This window comes from Lathyrus oleraceus, chromosome 4 (genome assembly GCF_024323335.1).
Source record: "Lathyrus oleraceus cultivar Zhongwan6 chromosome 4, CAAS_Psat_ZW6_1.0, whole genome shotgun sequence".
In the NCBI taxonomy this organism is placed as follows: domain Eukaryota; kingdom Viridiplantae; phylum Streptophyta; class Magnoliopsida; order Fabales; family Fabaceae; genus Lathyrus; species Lathyrus oleraceus.
Genome location: NC_066582.1, coordinates 5073531 through 5091507, shown reverse-complemented (window position 1 = coordinate 5091507; position 17977 = coordinate 5073531). Strand labels below are relative to the sequence as shown.

Below are 17977 nucleotides of genomic sequence, written 5' to 3'. Positions count from 1 at the left end.
TAACCTTTCTAATCGAGTCCAATCATTGGTTGAATGGGCAAGAATGGTCGTAAACCATGTAAAGGCATTCTTTGTGAGAGAACTGGGAAAGTTTCTCATCCTCAGATTCTCAATGTTAGATATGGCTCCTGCCTCGGTTAGATAATGGGTAACATGCTCGACGGTAGACTCATTAGTGTCGTCAACAAACTTTATGAACTTAGGGACTTTCTATCCCTTTGGCAGTTCAGTCTGCAACACGTATTCTGATAGAGGAGGTGTGTAATCCGGCCTATGCAGAGCCATGTTCACCTCATGTTGAGCCATTATTCTTTCGACAATGGTTGTCAGTTTATTCTCTCCTAAGAGATTCCCTTTCAAACCTGATGAACGACCTGATCAACATCTTGGTTTCGATTAACCATCATGACAAGTGGACACTCTAATTCCCTATGTATCTCTTGTTCGACCACTTGGGGCACAACTTGTTGCCCCTGATTTATGGTATTTTCCTCTAAAACTGCCCCTTTGTTTCGAACCAGCCTAACGATTTGGGGTTGTATAATAGGTCAAACTTGCGCTGGGGGAGCACCCAAAAAATCAGCAATTCAAATCATTTGGGTTGCCAACTGTTGGTAACTCTGATGCATATTTTGAATCAATGGGTTAAGTATCGCGCCATATGTTGGGTAAGAGTATTTACCATATCATGGTTACTCTCGTTTATCTGTTGTCTCATTGACATTACGAAATTCATCGTGAATGTTTGCATTGCTTGAGAAACAAATCCCATTCCCAACTGGGGTGGCATTTTTGATCGTGGTTACCTATGGCTGCCCCCGCCGCCATGATTGGCGAATACGTATTTGCAGCATTATCGGCAAATATTAAATGTCACAGGATTAGTATGTAGGTTTTTCATCACCGATGTTGGCATCCCATAAGGTTGTTCACGTCCTAACATGGGTATTGTGAAACTTGTGGCGAAAGGCCTAGCCTCTGTCGCCATAATTGGTCTAGGAGTCACGGGGTGACTCTGAGCTATTGGAGACAAAATCATTCCTTCTGGTATAGTTGATAGTGAGACCGTCGTCAACGGTATAGCTGTCGTGCTAGCACTCGAAGGGATTGGTTTAGTCGATATTGTAGCAACCGTGCTAGCCCCAATGTTATTAGAGGGTTATTCTCCATTGTTATTTCTGGGAATAGCCATCCTCCTGGCGTATCTCCTTATAGGATTTCTAACTTATCTCTTTGTTATTTTACCACTTCTTAGTCTCATGCACACTCAGAAATGAGAAGTTAATGAAAATTAAGAACTTTATAAATGATTTTTTTTCGAAATAAAATCAACAATTCATCCAAAAAGGGGCCCATTGGACGTGTCAATTTGGTTATTGGTAAATTTGGTAAACAAAACAAGTTTCTATTAATACTTAAGGGATCAAACTCGAAAACTACCAGAACATATTTGTGTAAATTTAAACCTTTTAACATCATGTTATGATTGAAATCGAAACACAATGTGAAAATAACAATGTGAATTTTGACAAGACTTGGAATGTAAAAGTTTTTGAAATAAAAGTAAACTGAAGTCGAAATGCAAACTGAAGATAAAATGACAAGAATCAAAATGTAATTGAATGCAGAGACAGACTTGAATGTAAAAAGTGCTTGAAATTTATAAATGTGGAACTCATACGTACATTTTCTTCACTCATTTCTCAATTACGCAGATACTTTGAGTATGTAGAAATATGAGTACAATTGTGAACCCCTATAATGCAAACAGACGCCCCCTTATATACTAATCTAAAATAACCATCTATAAACGGTCGACTAAACAAATCAAGACATGTTTTACTCCCATGCAGTCGTTATCTTCGACGAGCCTCCACGTGTCTTTGAGTAACCACTTGTTCTAATCAAATTCTCGCTCTTTCAATCGGGCCAAATAACCAACTAGAACATTTGAAATTTCTACTAAATTCACACACTCTACCAACGCTCTTCGACCTTCATCTACTTCGACCAGACTTGCCAGATACATAACCTTTCCACATGTTCAAATCATATTAACTCAACTTTGATTTAATACATTTGATTTCTAGCTTTCATCATGGAACACTTATTTTCACTTGCCACTTATAATCAGGTCAAAAAATCTGAGATAACAATTATACATAAGTGTTTGTACATGTGGCAAGACTTGACACTGTGTGGATAATATTATCTTTACAGCTCAATGTGGATGGGAAGTATTTCAACTTGACATGAAAAGAGCTTTTCTACACGGTGAGCTCAAAGATGAAGTATTTGTACATTAGCCAGAAGGATTTGTGAAGAAAGAAAAATAAGACAAAGTCTACAAGTTGAATAAATCACTATATGGCCTTCGACAAACACCTAGAGTTTGGTTCAACAAAATTTAGGCATACTTTGCAAATGAAAAATTTGAAAGGCGCTCTAGTGAATACACTTTGTTCACCAAGAAAAATGAATGTAACATTTTGATAGTTAGCTTTATGTTGATGATTTGATCTTTAGTGAAAATAATATAAGCATGTGTAATGAATTTAAAAGCACAATGAAATTAGATTTTGACATGACTAACTTGAGAAGAATGAGATGTTTTCTTCGAATAGAAGTGATACAATGTGAAGCTAAGATTTTTATTTGTTAGAGAAGATATGCTTAAGAAGTTCTAGCAAGGTTCAACATGGGAAGCATCAATCCAGTAAGGAATCCAATTGTTCCAGTTACAAATTCATTAAAAGATGAGGATGGCACTGAAGTAGATGTTATGATGTTCAAACAAGTAGTTGGAAGCCTCATGCATCTAACGGTAACTCAACCGGATTTGATGTTCAAAGTGAGTTTGATTAGCAGGTTCATGGAGAATCTAAAAGAATCATATTGGACTACAACCAAAAGACTCTTTAAGATATATAAAAAAAACCACAAAGATAGGATTTTCTACAAGAATGAAGGAAGAAAAATAGGTCTTATAGCTTATTCTAATAACAATTACACAGGAAATTTAGATGATCAAAGAAGCACTTTTGGTTTTAGTGTTTATGATGGGATATTGAGTTGCTTCATGGGCTTCGAAAAAGTAACATATTGTGAGCTTATTCACCACTAAGGTGAAACATATTGTTGCTGCACTTTGTGCTTATAATGTATTTGACTTAGAAAAATCTTGGAGCAACTTGGAGCTGAAGAAAAGAAAGAAACTGTGATTTTATGTGACAATAGTTCCACTATTCAATTGTCAAAAAATTCAATTTTTCATGGCAGAATTAAACATATTACAGTAAGGTTTTATTTTCTCAGAAACAAGGAAAATGATGAAGTGGTGAGACAGTTTTTACTACTCTGAAAAATAAATTGCAGATATAATAACAAAGTCATTGAAGCTTGAGCACTTTGAGAAGCTTTGAAGTATACTTGAAATAATGAAGGTCACTTAAGCTAGCTAATCACATAATCATTAGCTTAAAGGAGAGAATATTACTCAAAAGTCAGTTTTTTAAATTAACCCACGTTTGTTAATAAATCCTGTGTTATTGCCATCTAAAAACTATCTCACCAACCAGTAAACATATTTGGATATGTTATGTTAAAGATGCAAACTCAAACAAATGGGCATGTAAAACTATGTACACAGTTTCTTTATAAAACTCTTTCTCCCAACAAGATCAAAAGACTTCTTTATACTAGCAAAAGTTAAATTACAGGATAATGATCACAAAATCTCTAATAAGTGATGAAAACCATACCCAACCACAGAGATGACGGAGACGCTAAAGATGAAAATGAAAATTTGGTGGACATGAACCGCAAAATAGCTTAATCGCCTAAGTGTTGTTCCATCTATCAGTGATGAGAAGAACACGGGAATTATTTTATCCTTTTGATCACTCAATCAAAATTTCTTGACAAAAGTATATCATCAAATATGTAAGAATCGAAAATAAATTATCTGATAAATGCCCGTTGAACAATTGCATTATACCCGTACAATCTTGACTTTATTGTAGTGGTCTTGATGTTAATGACGGTGGCCCATCTCATTGTGTGAATGATTTACGTCTGCAAAGACTTGTAAAGCACCACAGTGACATATTTGGCCAGATAACGATGTGTTGTACCAAGGGCAACCACTGAGTTACTACTCTTTTCTTTCTGCATGTAAAGATGATTGAGCACTCCATGTTGAGGTCTTGGCATAGGAGGTTGGATGTCCATGTTTGTTGTCCGCACATTTAGCAGGGTAGTTGCAAAGTGGGGAGGAACTAATGGTGGTTCCTTCGCGTAATCTTCAGAACTAAGTTGTGAATTATCGTAACTTGAGGTTGGTGATTGAGGAGGTTCAAAACCAGAAATGCTTCCAATGTCTTCAGGAACATAATCCTACAGATATCAGAAAAGCATTAGTGTCAATTTAGATGTCAACAATGGCTTCTAGCAGTAAGAGAATGCAGACATACTGACTACCAAGTATCATGAGAGTATTTGAAATCTATATAATGTAGTAGAAGAGGAGCCTTGGTGCAACAGTTCAAGTTGCCACTACATCACTATTAGGCTGCAAGATCAAGCCATGAAATTAGCATCTCACAAATGCAAGATAAGCCTTATCCCGCCAAGTGGACTCGACTACATGGATCAACTTTTGCCATGATGTTAGATCCATGACCATACTTCTATCCAAATCGTTCATCTCGAGATCTTTCTTAATAATTTCTCTAATAGTTTTTCTAAGTCTACCTCTAACTCTAATTCTTACCACAGAATTTACAGGTCTTCTCTCTACATTAAAATATTTAACTGATTAATTTTCAAATGTTTAAGAACTTTCTTTAGTAAGGTGTGTGCCTTTTGGTGTTTCTCATCTCCAGCCATGAAAACCTCCAGCATCTTTCACCTTTAACCGCTCTGGCTAACATACACGGACACATTTATATAATTGAAATATTGGAACCAATTCTAATTTTATTTACTTCAAACCTGATTTTTGTTACCACCCAGAAAATTGTCACTGTCTATATTCACACGTGCTGGGAAAATAAACAGGACTACCGAGTTTAAAAGCTTGCAAAATGTTCAAAACATGCAAATGACTCCATCTGTGTTTACTAGGAAAAGAAAACTTGAAATCTCTGTCCCCTTTATGCAAGATCAAACACACAAAAAGTAGCAAAAATTCAATCAATTAGTATGAAGAAGCATCGTTTAGCAGTGCAAGAAAAAAGTGCATAGAATCCCAATGTACTAAAAAGTAATCCTCAACAATGAATCCATTCTATGCACAGGCCCTTTATCATGTAGAATGTAGCAAAATCAATGCTCCTTAACATATACTATATTTTAATATCAAAAGTTCCACCCTTTTCTCAACATAAAAACAACTCATCATATTAACAATCATATAATGACTTTCACCATTACAAATTTTTGGAGGTCCCGTCTAGACTAATCACAGTTTAACCTTTATAAATAAAGTAAAAAAAATTGATACCCTATTTAACTAGGTTTAATTGTGACAAACATTTTATCACACGCCCTCAAAGACGGCTCTAACTTTCACATAGTATCAATTTTGTTCAACAATAAAATAGTACCTGCAAGTCCAAGACATTGTACGAATTCCCAGCTTCATCTCGTTCCCAAGGCAAATCCGGAGCGTAACTGCATCTTCCATCAACAACAAATCTATACTGGTAAACACCAGAGGGAAGTACCTTCAATATTGTGAAGTCTTTACCTGATCTCTGCAATGGAGTTCTAACAAACAAAACAAAAAAAAAACATTAGAATCTAAAAAGCATGAACAAATTTTCTAAGATAGTGAAGTTTCAAAAAAAAAAAAAAAAAAAAAAACCTTGATTTCCAATTATCCCAAGATCCCTCAACAGAAACATGTTTACCACCATAATTCCAAGTAATCAAAGTTGGAATAGTGTGTTGAGTGTAAATATCTTCATAACCAGAAGTAGTTTGAGTCCATGAATGAGTGTGATGCATCTCGTCAGGTCTTTGTAAAGGAACAACAGGAACCTAATAATAAAATTTTCAAAAACATGTTTTAGCAGAGAGAGAAAAGAACAAGACAACAAGAATTATGAAGGTAACTAAAATGTCAAAATCAAACAGTAACAACATCGTGTGTGTTTGTCTACAATGGAATCAAAAAGTGGGAATAAGAATAATGGGAGAGAGAGAGAGAGATACTTGAGGAGTGAAGATGAGTGGAGAATGAGTGGCTCTAGGGGTTGTGGGAGGAGAGTGAGTCATCATGGCGTTATCGGTTAAATCTCCGTTCACCGGCGCGGTGGGGGAAAAAGGTGGTTCATCTTGTTCGGAAGGATTAGCGTTCACATTTCCCATTTTTGAGAGAAAGAGTAACAAGCAGTGACTCACTCTCGGTCTCGGGAAGAGACCATCTACTTGTTTAATAAACCCTTAATTTAGGTGCGTGTTCTAAGTTTTTTCGATTTTTTCTTTTTGTTTAAAAAAATAAATTGGAAATGTTTGATTGATATATATGGTTAATTTGATTTACTTTTAATTTTTTTAAGTTATTCATTTATAAATATCAATAGTTTTTTATATTAATATAAAAAATAAATAATTTTTTTGTTAAAATTTTATTTTAGTTTTAAAATAGTTTTTATTTAAATATCAAAATAATAAATGTCAAGAAACAAAAAAATCTTGTATTAAAAAAAAATATAAATTATAAATTTTTTATAAAGTTAATATATAATTTTTAGAAAAAAATTCTAGATTTTACTCTTAACTTGTATCATTAAGCAAGTTAGCATCACCTTTTTTTTAGTGAGAAAGGAGGTCAAGGTCCAAAAACTAATGATAAATGGTCCTCGATATCGGGTTATCTATTGTATCGGCTGTAAAACTGATGTAAATCTCCATAGGATAATCTTCTAAAATACACAAGTTTGTGTGATTCCTAACACCTATCCTTGCTAACTTGTTAGCACATGTGTTTTCTTCGCGATACATATGGAAAAGCTGATAATATTCCAACTTCCTCATCTCAAGACAGATATGCCTGATAAGATTGCTCTCTGTCCCCCTGTTGTGCATGTTTGAAGTGATTTGAACATAAACTTCTCTAGAATTTGTTTGGATATTCAGCTTCTTAATGTCTTTTTCACAAGCAAGTTTCACCCCTTCAAGGATCCCTCATAGCTCAGTTATGATTGGGCTGCAGTTGCCAATGCCCTTGAAGAAGCACGTGATCCAATGCCCTTTATGATCTCTTATCAGGCCCCCGCTACCGGCTATGAGGTTAGCCAAGACAACACCATCGGAGTTAAGTCTTTCAAGTGCTATCATGGAGTTTCCATTTAAGTTAAGTAATAAAGTGTTTTTTTATCATAGTTTTTCTTGTCATCAACATGCTTTTCTAGTGCTAGAAGCACCTTTCTCTGATGTATTCAACCAGATTCAAAGGCATAATGAAGTTCTTATCAAACAGTCTTTTGTTGCTTCAGTTCCAAATAACATGACAGGCAGTGGCCCAAGTAGCTGGCCATTTGCTATATGTATGCTTGCGATTATTGAGCTCCAGGTTCCACGTTAACCAAACTTGTGTGTTATAAGAGAAGAAGTAATCTCACTTAGAGGGATGCACCAGTTCCTGCCAGATGGTCTGGACGTTTTTGCAGTCTCTAAAGGCATGAAGCAAGGTTTCTTGAGACCCCTCACAGTACGCACACTTGGCATTGCAAATTTATCTTTAGGCTACTGCCTAGTCTTTAACTCATCTTGATTCATCAACTAAGTAAAGATTTTGGCTCTTTCCGGGACTTGTAGTTTCCAGATAGTACTCCATTCTACAGTGCATATATTATGCCCCACTATTGGTAATGTCATTGTAATCAGGGAGAAGTTCCCATCATTGGTGCCTCCTCGCACATATTCATTTTTTCCTACTTCTTTGTTGGGAGGATGAATAGCAACAATTTTGGCAATCCACTCTTGAGAGCACCATCTTCTTAACATATTCCAGTCCCAATTATCTACAGAATCCACTAGATCCACCACCCTATCATTCTCATGCTCGTTTAGATTGGTGTTTAAGTGGCCTTTAAGCTTGATTCAAGCCTGAATAGTCTCTCCATTCCCAACAGTCCAGATAATCTTATTGTCAATAGCATTCTAAGAATGCACCAACGCTTTCCAAAAACCTAAGTCCTGAGGTTTCACCTACAATCTATCCACATCATTGTTATTCCTTCCATACTTCCCTTTGAGGACCTTGCACCACAAGGTATTAACGTTCTTGATGAAATTTCAGCCTAATTTTGCAAGACACTCAATATTCATAGTATTCAACTGTCTCAATCAAAGACCCCCCAACTTCTTGGGAGTAGCAATTTTGCTCCATTGGACTATGTGAAGGTGTTTTCTGCCATCGAAGTCCCCCCAAATAAAGTTTCTTTGGCACTTCGAAATAGATTTTAATAAGCTTTGGGGCATTTTATTACTCGTCATCGAGTAGGTAGGCAAAGCCTCGATGACAACTTTGGCAAGAGTCACTCTGCATGCCATAGAAAGGTGATTAGTTTTCCATATTGAGAGCTTTCTATTAACTTTATCAACAATGTGGTTATAATCCTAGGCCTTGGGACTTCTTCTAGTAATGGGGATACCTAAGGATAACTCCGTCTTGGTAATTTTTTTTTTATTTTATAATATATGAAATGCAGTGTGATTAAAACCACTATATGTGAGACAAATGATCCGAATAAATATATCCATTCCAATGGAAAGAATTGCCACAAAGATAAAAAAAAACATCAAACTTATCACAAAAACCCCACCATAAAAACCCAAAAAATATCGAACGTACTAAAATAATAAAACACATTAATTCTAACACATCATGTTTCAATAACATAAAAATTTCATTAACACAAATAAGTACCGACAATTAGTTTTACTTTCCTATTCATGGTTTACTCAAAATAAGTTCTAACTCATCCAAATATTTGTTATATGTATATGTTATTCACCCAACAATATAACTTATAACCATGTAGAGATGTAAACTTAACAATGTCGTCATTTTCCAACCACTATTTGCGGAACCAATCAGAGCATACATTTCATTACTATGATTGAATTTTCATCTTTTATTGATGCTACATAAGGGCACTAATTTAGACTATTAAAAAAATGAAGTTGCTTAACTAACAATAAATATCAATATATATATATATATATATATATATATATATATATATATATAGATAGATAACAGTAAGATCATCCTAGTGTTCTTAGATAGAAATAAAAATATATTAGCACCACTAAATAATTACCAGTGTTATTAGATACACTAAGTTGTTAGTGAAATTTCAAAGTAGAGGTTAACCGATTTATTATATTGTGTAAATTTATTCTCATGGAAATTACACAGTATTATAGAAAGTAGATTTGGGTACCATTATTTAGTGTAAATACAAATTGAAAAGTAGCGAGTAAATATATATTAAATTGATTTTGAGATAACTTCAATCTATTATTTAATTTTAAAATGAAAATATATAATTTAATTTAAAATTATTTAAATTAAAAATTTGTTAATCATTAAAATGGTCAAATTAATTAAAATTTATAATTTTAAATTATGCATTGAATTATGATATATATGATATCTGATTTGTTTTTGTTCTGTGAAATTTATGATTATAAGGCATATAAAGATCATTCAAAAATAGATCATGACTTATATAGATTTTTGAATTTGAAGTCTAATATAACTTATGAATCATGGATTGTGGAATTTTGAGAACCTAATCACGAAGGATAAGGAAGTCGAGATTCCCACAAATGAAAAATCTCGTGAGAAAGGTTCTCCATGGATTGTTGAAACATAATCCATAAAAAATTTCATTAATTGTTGAAACACAACTCAAATTCATGATAAGCAAAAGTCAACAAGGTTAAGGATCTAGGACCGAACAAAATCGATTATCGACTTATTTCTTTTATCTAGTAGAAGGAAATAATGAGAATTTGTTTTCATAAGATTCTTATTATTCTTCAAGTGGAAGATGATTCTAAGACTTATAAGGAAGCAGTAGCTTCAAGGGAATTCTCTTTTTAGAAAGATGTTACCCTATACGAAATGGATTCAATAATTTTAAACCATACTTGTGAACATGTCGAACTACCTAAAGGATCAAGATCCATTGGATGCAAGTGGATATTTAGAAACAAGTATCATATTGATGGTACACTAAACACCTACAATGATAGATTAGTAACCAAGGATTTTAGACAAAAGAAAAGTGTTGATTATTTCGACACATATGTATGCACTAGTAGCAAACACAACAAAAATAGAGTTTATTTTGCATTAGCCTCCTTGCATGACCTTATAGTTCATCAAATGGATGTCAAAATAAAATTTCTAAATAGAGGTCTCGATGAGGAGATTTACATGGAGCAACCAATAGGTTATGTGTTTCCTGGTGATGAACAAAAAGTGTGAAAACTTGTCAAATCCTTATGGATTAAAATAATCACCAAAACAATGACATTAAAAGTTTGACTTTGTTATTATAAAATTCACCAATTAAAGAGGGATACACAACTTAGGGGAGATACTTTTCAATCATTATCAAAATACAAATTCAAAGAGTTTGTCATCATAAAAAGGGGGAGATTGTGAAGAATACATCTTATATCTAGTTCACTTTTGATAAAGACAAAGATTACCAAAGAAGAAAGGAATCAAAAGTTTCGTGCACATCAATGATGAAATTGATTAAGAATGTTAAACATAGAAATTTAAGTGAAAATTTGAGACAAATGAACATAACTAAGGTGCTCATTACAATTCATAATATACTATTTAAAATTTCTTAGAATTTCATCTCTCACTTCATCTAAAAATCTTTTGCATCATCACACATGATCATAACTAATTCTTGTGACAAGTATTTATACACAAATTTGTGTGAGAACACTGTGCAACAAGATGCATGGAATTTTAGAAACAAAGAGGTTTCTAACTTTCATATTTCAAAATGAAAGATCTTAGACTAGTTGACACAATTTTAAGGATCAAAGTAAAGCGAAATAGTGAGGTTTATGAACTTAGTCAAACATACTATATTGAGGAAATGCTTGATAAGTTCAAACACTTACACTTAAGGAAATGGCCACTCTATTTGATCGTAGTGTCAAATTTCAAAAGAATGATGAAGAGTTGTAGCTTAATTGGAATATACAAATGCATTTAATTGTCTGATGTTCTTAATGTAATGTACCAGATCTGATATATCATTTACAATTAAAAAATGAGTAGATTTAGTAGCAATCCAGATAGAGAGCACTAGAAAGCCATCACTAGGATTTTTGACTATCTTCTGAAAACTAAAAATCTTGGCCTTAATTATGGAAAGTTTATTAGAGGGATATACCGATGCGAGTTGGATATTATAAATCCACAACTTAATGGATATTTACACTAGCTGGAGATGCAATTTCTTGGAAGAGAAATAAATAAATATTTATTACTCTTTCGACCATGAAATATGAGTTTGTGGCTCTCGCTTCCGCATGTTAAGAAGCTAAATGGTTGAAGGAACTTCTATTGGAAGTTCCATTGGCAAAATATAGTGTTTAAAAAGTGTTGATACAATATGATAGTCAAACCATTTAGAGAGTTCAGCGATGTGTATAATGGAAAGTCTAAGCACATATGACTTAGACATTATTTCATAATAAAATTGATTAAAAATATAATCATTTCACTCACATATATATGATCGAGCTATAACTTGGCTGATCCATTTACTAAACCATTAACTATAAATTTAGTAAAGACTACCTCGAGATGCATGAGATTGAAACTCCTTGAATAAGAGTTCTAACAACGGTAGCAACCAAATCTGAAGTTAAGACAATCTTAAATATTGAGTTTTTAAACTCTTAATGAAGTTCAATGTCGAGAATATGTATCTCAAGAAAGATATATACAATATGAAATTCACCTATTTGAATTTCAAGATGGTTCCGTCTCAAAGAAAGATAGATACAATATGAAATTTACCTTTTTTTATTTTTTTTAATTCCATATAGACTATATTTACAACAAAGATGCCTCTCCACTAAGCCACTTATGTTTATTATTTCATATTTGCAACACATATGTATATATTACATAATACGAAGGACTAAATCAAAAAATGAATTGATTTTGTAATTTGAACTTCTTCTTCTTCCTCTCCTATAATTTGTATTCTTCTTCTTCCTCTTCACCTTCATCCATGGCTACATATTTATTTGGTAACTTTACTCCGTTCCAAATCCTCAATACATAACTTTGCTATGTTTCATTTAATTCAATTGTTGTTTCTAATGATGGGATATGAGTTTGCAAGCTTTATCACCTAATAGAATTGATGGTGAATTTTTATTGTACAATGGTAATCTTTGGTCTTGATAGAAGTGTGAGAACATATGTGTTTGTTTATGAGGTATTCATATCTTCATGTCCAACCTTCATACAAATCTATAATTTTTTTTAGATCGATGAGAACATATGTGTTTGTTTATGAGGTATTCATGTATGTTTATTTAGTGCTCCACCATTTCAAACCATAATCATTTTTGATAGTTTGATTATGTAACTTTATTATTTACCTTTTCTCTCACAATCTTCACCATCATCTTCCGTTAAAGTTTCATCTTCATGTTTGTTTATGAAGTAAGGTTTGGATTCTTAGTTTCTCAAAGTATCAATGTTATTTTTATGTATGCATAATGGTGAAGTATTTTTCAAAACAAATACACTCATGCATCTATATACACCTATTCAAGCGTACTCATACATTTTATATATGTGATTATCATTATCATGCTTCTATTTCATGAACATCAATTAGTGTAAACAAGGGTTGGAAGTGCATGAGTTGAAACACTTAGTGGAATATTAAGTAATTTATAATTGAAATAAATTAATTAATCATAAATAGTTGAAAAATTAAGTAGTTTATTAAATATTGAATCACTTATGAAATATATATTTTTGTTGCAATGTTTCTATTAAATGGAAATTACTCCTACATATAACAGACGGTCCCTTCCTGGATCCACAAGGAATGGGCCCAGCCCAGCCCAGTGGGCCCATAATTGAATGATTGATATCCTATTGGGCTAAACGCCAAAACGTCCTTTCCATTTACATGTAGAACGACAAATGAAGAAATAAGGATTAAGAAATCACAACTCATAACACAGAAAGAAAGAAAAAAAAAGAGATTTCAAGATTGTGAAGAAGCGTTTGAGTCTCTCTGTTAGGCAAAACATCAAACACGTAGCCGACAAGTCCAATTTCGTCGCTTTATTGGAAAGAATCTCGATTATTCACTTCGTGAGTGCTTATATCTTTCTTTATGTCTTGTTACTGTTTTCTGCTACTTTTAGTGTATCTCTTCTGGTTTTGGGTTTTGCTTTTTCCAATTGGTTTTTGATTTCTGGTTTTGCTCTTGTTGTTGCTAGTAAGTTGTAGAATTTTTCTGATTAATGATTATGCTAACTTGACATTGACATTACTACAATGTTTGGATAAACTACTTAGGGCCTGTTTGGATAAACAGCTTATTTAAAGCCTATAGCACAAGTGCTTATCAAAATAAGCGCTTATGTATAAGCTTGCATAAGCTATTTTTATAACAAAAGATAAAATAAATTTAAATTGGTTTTATGTATGTTATAAGTTGTTTTCATTAGCTATCTTGAAGAATTTATAAAAATAAGTTCAAAAAAATTAATGTGTTTTGATTAAGTCTCCCAATATCACAAAACTTAAACTTATGGTAGTAGCTAAGCTCAAATAAGCACATCTAAGTAGGTCCTTAATTAAATGCTGATCATCTTAGTTCTTGTGTATAAGCTATTAAAGGATTCAATAATGTCAAAGTGGTTATATATAAGCTAATCTTTATAAGCTATTTTCATAAGTTGTTCTGGAGAGCTTATGAAAATAAGCTGAAAAAACAGTTATCCTGGACAGCTTTTGAAAATAAGCTCTCCGAAATAGTTTCATAAATGCTTATGTCAGCAGATAAACTTTTTTTAGCTGAACCAAACAAGCATCACAAACTATGTTGGTCGTCACCTACTAGTGGCTAAACTTAAATGAGAGAATCTAGTGCTTATGCCAGTGCTTAATACATTGACTGTATAGCCCTGAGACAATCATTTGAGAGCATAACCAGAGTGCACATCTATTGAATTGTATTTGAAATTATGAAGAAATGTGTTTTCACTTGTCCTCGGGTTTCACCCATTATATTGTAAGTAAATCAGAACCATTGAATGAATATTGGGAAACTCATATTCTTACTTCAGACAATTGGATTCAAAACAAGATGCTGGAATGTGAATTATTTGATCTTCACTCAACAGTTCTTCTGGCTGAAAGGAATCTGATTCGTGACTTAAATCAACAATTAAAGAAAATGACCGGATCTTGCTAGTTATTTGTATCTTGTGATTTTCTGCTTGTATTTCAATTAGTTACCTCTGTAATGGTCAATGATCGAATGTAGTACAATTTCATTTGCAGATTTCTCAAATATGCAAAGCATGAAGAATTCTATACTGAGTCATGTGAATTTGAGAAGGTCAACTGAAAGATGGTTTTTGGCCAAGGACAATAATGTGCTTATGTGCTTGAGATGCTGGTGCTCTTCAACCGGTACCAGTTCGGATCCGATTCTGGACCAAGTAATCAGTCTGGTCAAGAAGTATGACAAAATTGATGCAGCAAAGGTATCAAGTAATAGTCAATAAGCAGTCCGTGATTCTATTTCCGTATTCAAATGTGTAGACTAAGTATTGGTAGGATACTTTTGCGTAGGTTACCGAAACAGCTGATTTTCAAAAGGACTTGAGACTGGACAGCTTGGATAGAGTTGAGCTTATTATGGCTCTTGAACAGGAATTTTCCCTAGAAATTCCTGACGAGAAAGCGGATAAGCTTACTTGCTGCAAGGATGTTGCAAAATATATAGCCGCTGAAGCTGACCAAAAACTTTAGGCGAGCTCTGACTTTTCAGTTGTTTTGCTTTTATTCTTTTGATTGCGGTATACAAAGATGTTTTTGTGGTTTAGCTGTATGAATCTTTGTCAAGTCAGCTTGATTAAAATGTATTGAAATCGCCAATTTTATCATCGCACCAAATCAAAAAATTCTCAAATTTTTGTTGCTGTCAAGTTATACTAGAGGCTGTTACACACAACTCGTAAATTTAACAATCTCACACAAGCAGGTCTCAAATTTGAGCCACTGCAGAAGCTTACAAAGCAATGTCTGTTGTATACACTATATTGTAATTGTATTATGTACTTTATGAAATGTAAACCCATGCAACCCAATACTGCGACTTAAGCGCCTTCCAAGTGAGTCATGGTGTAATTGATGAAGTGGTTTCAAACCTACTCCTTAATTTCCCCTATGTCTTTGCGTGGTGCTGCGCGCCGAGGCTCAGAAGTTGAATGCTGGATCCTTATGTTTCCGGTGTCATAGGTGCGGATGCCATTCCCAATGGAAGAGAGCTTAAACAGTCCATTGTGTTTTTTTACATGACGAGTTGGTCTGCAAAGTGATCCCTTTGGAATTTTATGAACTTTAACCCTGCATATTTTTTCCAAGTTGGGAATAGCATGAAGATAGGATGGGAGGTCCACCATAAAATCTCCATACTCATCAGTTACACCTTTTGCCACCATTGATTTTCCTTTTCTTTCACTGCCATGGCTTTGGCAGTTGACAGCAACCAAAGCTCCTGCATTAGTTAATCTTAAATTAGCCATATTTGGATGCAAATGAACATTCACATGTTTTTTTTTGAAAATGTTGAGAAAATATTGAATGCCTGTTGTTGGAGTCAAATTTCAAAGACTTCGTTAAGAAATTGATTTGAATTCTCTCATTTTCATTGGCAAACAATGAAATACTCCCTTCATCCTAAATTATAAGATGATTTTGAACATTTTACATGAATTAAAAAACATAGAAAAGTTTAAAGATATTATATTAAAATCTTAAGGTAACTCATAATTTGACACAATTAGTTTTTTTCATAATGATTTAGAATGTGATTTGATAAAAAGATTATTTATGTGATTAAATCTCTAATTAGATTTAAAATAATAATAAAAAACAAAAAACTACTAATGTCAAATCAATTGGTTGGATAATGATGGGGATTTGTCGGATTTGATATATTCGTAAATGAATAAGTTCGGATAATTTATGAGTTTATTCAGTTTCGATCAATAGGTTTTCGGATGATTTATGAGTTTATTCAGTTTCGATCACTAGGTTTGCAGTCCGGCATGAACACCCCTAAATTAGGTTTGCAGTCCGGCATGAACACCCCTAAATTTTGATATCTAAAATCGTAGAATGTTATCATATTAGTCATTGAACTAAAATATATATTGAGTCATTGAACTAAAATATATATTGAGTCCCCAACATTTTAATCACTGGCCATTTTATTAGTCTATCTTGACCTTACCCTCTTTCAAACTAAACCCTAAAGTTAAATATGATCAAGTATATCCTTAAATACCAGCACTTTTGAAAACTATATAATTAATTTGACAATTAATTTTAAAATGAAAGATTAATTTAAAATATTTAAATATAAAGTACAATTCAACTTGAATGATTGAAAATTGACAATTTCAAGATTTTTTTTATCTCTTATTTGAGGGTTATATATATATATATGGTAGTTCACCAATGTAGGGGACTAAACATTGTTGTCAACTGAAAAAAATTCTCCACATCATAAAATAAAAAACCACAAATTGCAGTTATATGCGTTTGTGTGTGTGTGTTATTCATGTTTAATTAGTTCTCATATAGTAATAAATCTTTCATTACATAATGTGACTTACTACTTTTTATTTGCTTCTCCCTACTTACCATGCATTGACAGGAAGGTTAAAAATCATTGTCAATTTTTATTTATCAAGAACGACATCTTATCAATAATATTCAATGTCATTTAGTAGTAAATTTGAATCAACTTATATTATTTTCCGAAATAGAAATTTCACCTAAATGTGAAAGCAAGCTATTGTCACCAAACAATGGAACAACAACAACAACAATATATAATTATTGTAAATATTTATATATTAATGTGATACTAATAATCTTGAAATCACTAAAGAATATTAATAACACATTAAACTTGTTATTTAAATAGAATTAATTCGAGATATGTATGTATATACCTGGTATTGGCCATGCATGTGGATGATGATGACAATGAAGTGAACCAGTAATAAGAACAGTTGATAGCTTCTCTTCTCCATAACCAGCAATTTCCACCACTTCTTTTCTGCTAGATAATGAATCCAACAGAGAGTGATCATATTGTTCAACTTGTGATGATACTGAAAATCCAGTCACAATGTTATGAAGCAATGATAATAAAGAGAGGAAAAACAACATGACAAGAACGTTGTTGGCATGAAAGTAGCTCATGGTTTTTGTGTTTGTTTATCAACCTACGTAAGATATAATGAGTTGCTACTTTCTCTGCTTATATATATATAAGCCTCCGAGATTATCCTCAAATCTTGCAAACTACATTTTGCTTGCTTAGGTTTGACTATTTTGTACTCGGATTAATTTGTGTTATTAATTTGTTGATCAAATTTGTGTTTCAAATGTGAAATAACAAATTTGCCCATCACGTCATGCCCCCGTGTCATATTTTTTGATAATTAATAATGCCGAATTATCTACTCCTAAAATAGCTATTCATTGTAATAATAGTGGTTGATGTTAAATATTAATCAATTACTTACAAAGATCAAAGTGATATATACATTAGGAATATTTGCTTCTTTTCTTTTTAATTTTATAAATCAGCTCAATTGATAACGGTAGCATTTTAAAAATGAGTTCAATCAACAAATCAAC

At 32.9% G+C, this 17977-nt stretch overlaps 3 protein-coding genes across 5 annotated transcripts; 1 reads left to right on the top strand and 2 right to left on the bottom strand.

Moving 5' to 3' along the window:
- Positions 1 to 3630: 3630 nt before the first annotated feature.
- LOC127138289 (SNF1-related protein kinase regulatory subunit beta-2) lies at positions 3631 to 6457 on the bottom strand. The gene is made up of 4 exons (XM_051064705.1): positions 6217 to 6457; positions 5867 to 6042; positions 5607 to 5769; positions 3631 to 4395 (listed from the first exon to the last, which is right to left on the bottom strand). Exons 1-4 carry the CDS (start codon positions 6370 to 6372, stop codon positions 4069 to 4071), a joined length of 822 nt encoding a protein of 273 aa, XP_050920662.1. The 5' UTR covers positions 6373 to 6457; the 3' UTR covers positions 3631 to 4068.
- Positions 6458 to 13210: 6753 nt separating this feature from the next.
- On the top strand, positions 13211 to 15204 carry LOC127138287 (acyl carrier protein 3, mitochondrial). Of its 3 annotated transcripts, none has more exons than XM_051064704.1 (3): positions 13211 to 13399; positions 14597 to 14802; positions 14891 to 15204. In XM_051064704.1, the coding sequence occupies exons 2-3, from the start codon at positions 14608 to 14610 to the stop codon at positions 15068 to 15070; spliced, it is 375 nt and encodes a 124-aa protein (XP_050920661.1). In that variant the 5' UTR covers positions 13211 to 13399; positions 14597 to 14607; the 3' UTR covers positions 15071 to 15204. The 3 variants fall into 3 exon arrangements, with proteins under 3 accessions (XP_050920661.1, XP_050920660.1, XP_050920659.1); XM_051064703.1 differs by lacking the exon at positions 13211 to 13399 and adding an exon at positions 13406 to 13526; XM_051064702.1 differs by lacking the exon at positions 13211 to 13399 and having other exon boundaries at positions 13599 to 14802.
- Positions 15205 to 15276: 72 nt separating this feature from the next.
- On the bottom strand, positions 15277 to 17664 carry LOC127138286 (uncharacterized). The gene is made up of 2 exons (XM_051064701.1): positions 17284 to 17664; positions 15277 to 15818 (listed from the first exon to the last, which is right to left on the bottom strand). Exons 1-2 carry the CDS (start codon positions 17534 to 17536, stop codon positions 15469 to 15471), a joined length of 603 nt encoding a protein of 200 aa, XP_050920658.1. The 5' UTR covers positions 17537 to 17664; the 3' UTR covers positions 15277 to 15468.
- Between the last annotated feature and the right edge of the window lie 313 nt (positions 17665 to 17977).

Coding starts and splice junctions, on each gene's coding strand:
- LOC127138289 (XM_051064705.1), bottom strand. CDS start 6,372: ATGGGAAATGTGAACGCTAATCCTTCCGAACAAGATGAACCACCTTTT. Junction 6,043..6,216: donor CACTCATCTTCACTCCTCAA/GTATCTCTCTCT, acceptor TTTTATTATTAG/GTTCCTGTTGTTCCTTTACA. Junction 4,396..5,606: donor ACAATGTCTTGGACTTGCAG/GTACTATTTTAT, acceptor TGATATCTGTAG/GATTATGTTCCTGAAGACAT.
- LOC127138287 (XM_051064702.1), top strand. CDS start 14,566: ATGATCGAATGTAGTACAATTTCATTTGCAGATTTCTCAAATATGCAA. Junction 14,803..14,890: donor ACAAAATTGATGCAGCAAAG/GTATCAAGTAAT, acceptor ACTTTTGCGTAG/GTTACCGAAACAGCTGATTT.
- LOC127138286 (XM_051064701.1), bottom strand. CDS start 17,536: ATGAGCTACTTTCATGCCAACAACGTTCTTGTCATGTTGTTTTTCCTC. Junction 15,819..17,283: donor ACATGCATGGCCAATACCAG/GTATATACATAC, acceptor TAACTAATGCAG/GAGCTTTGGTTGCTGTCAAC.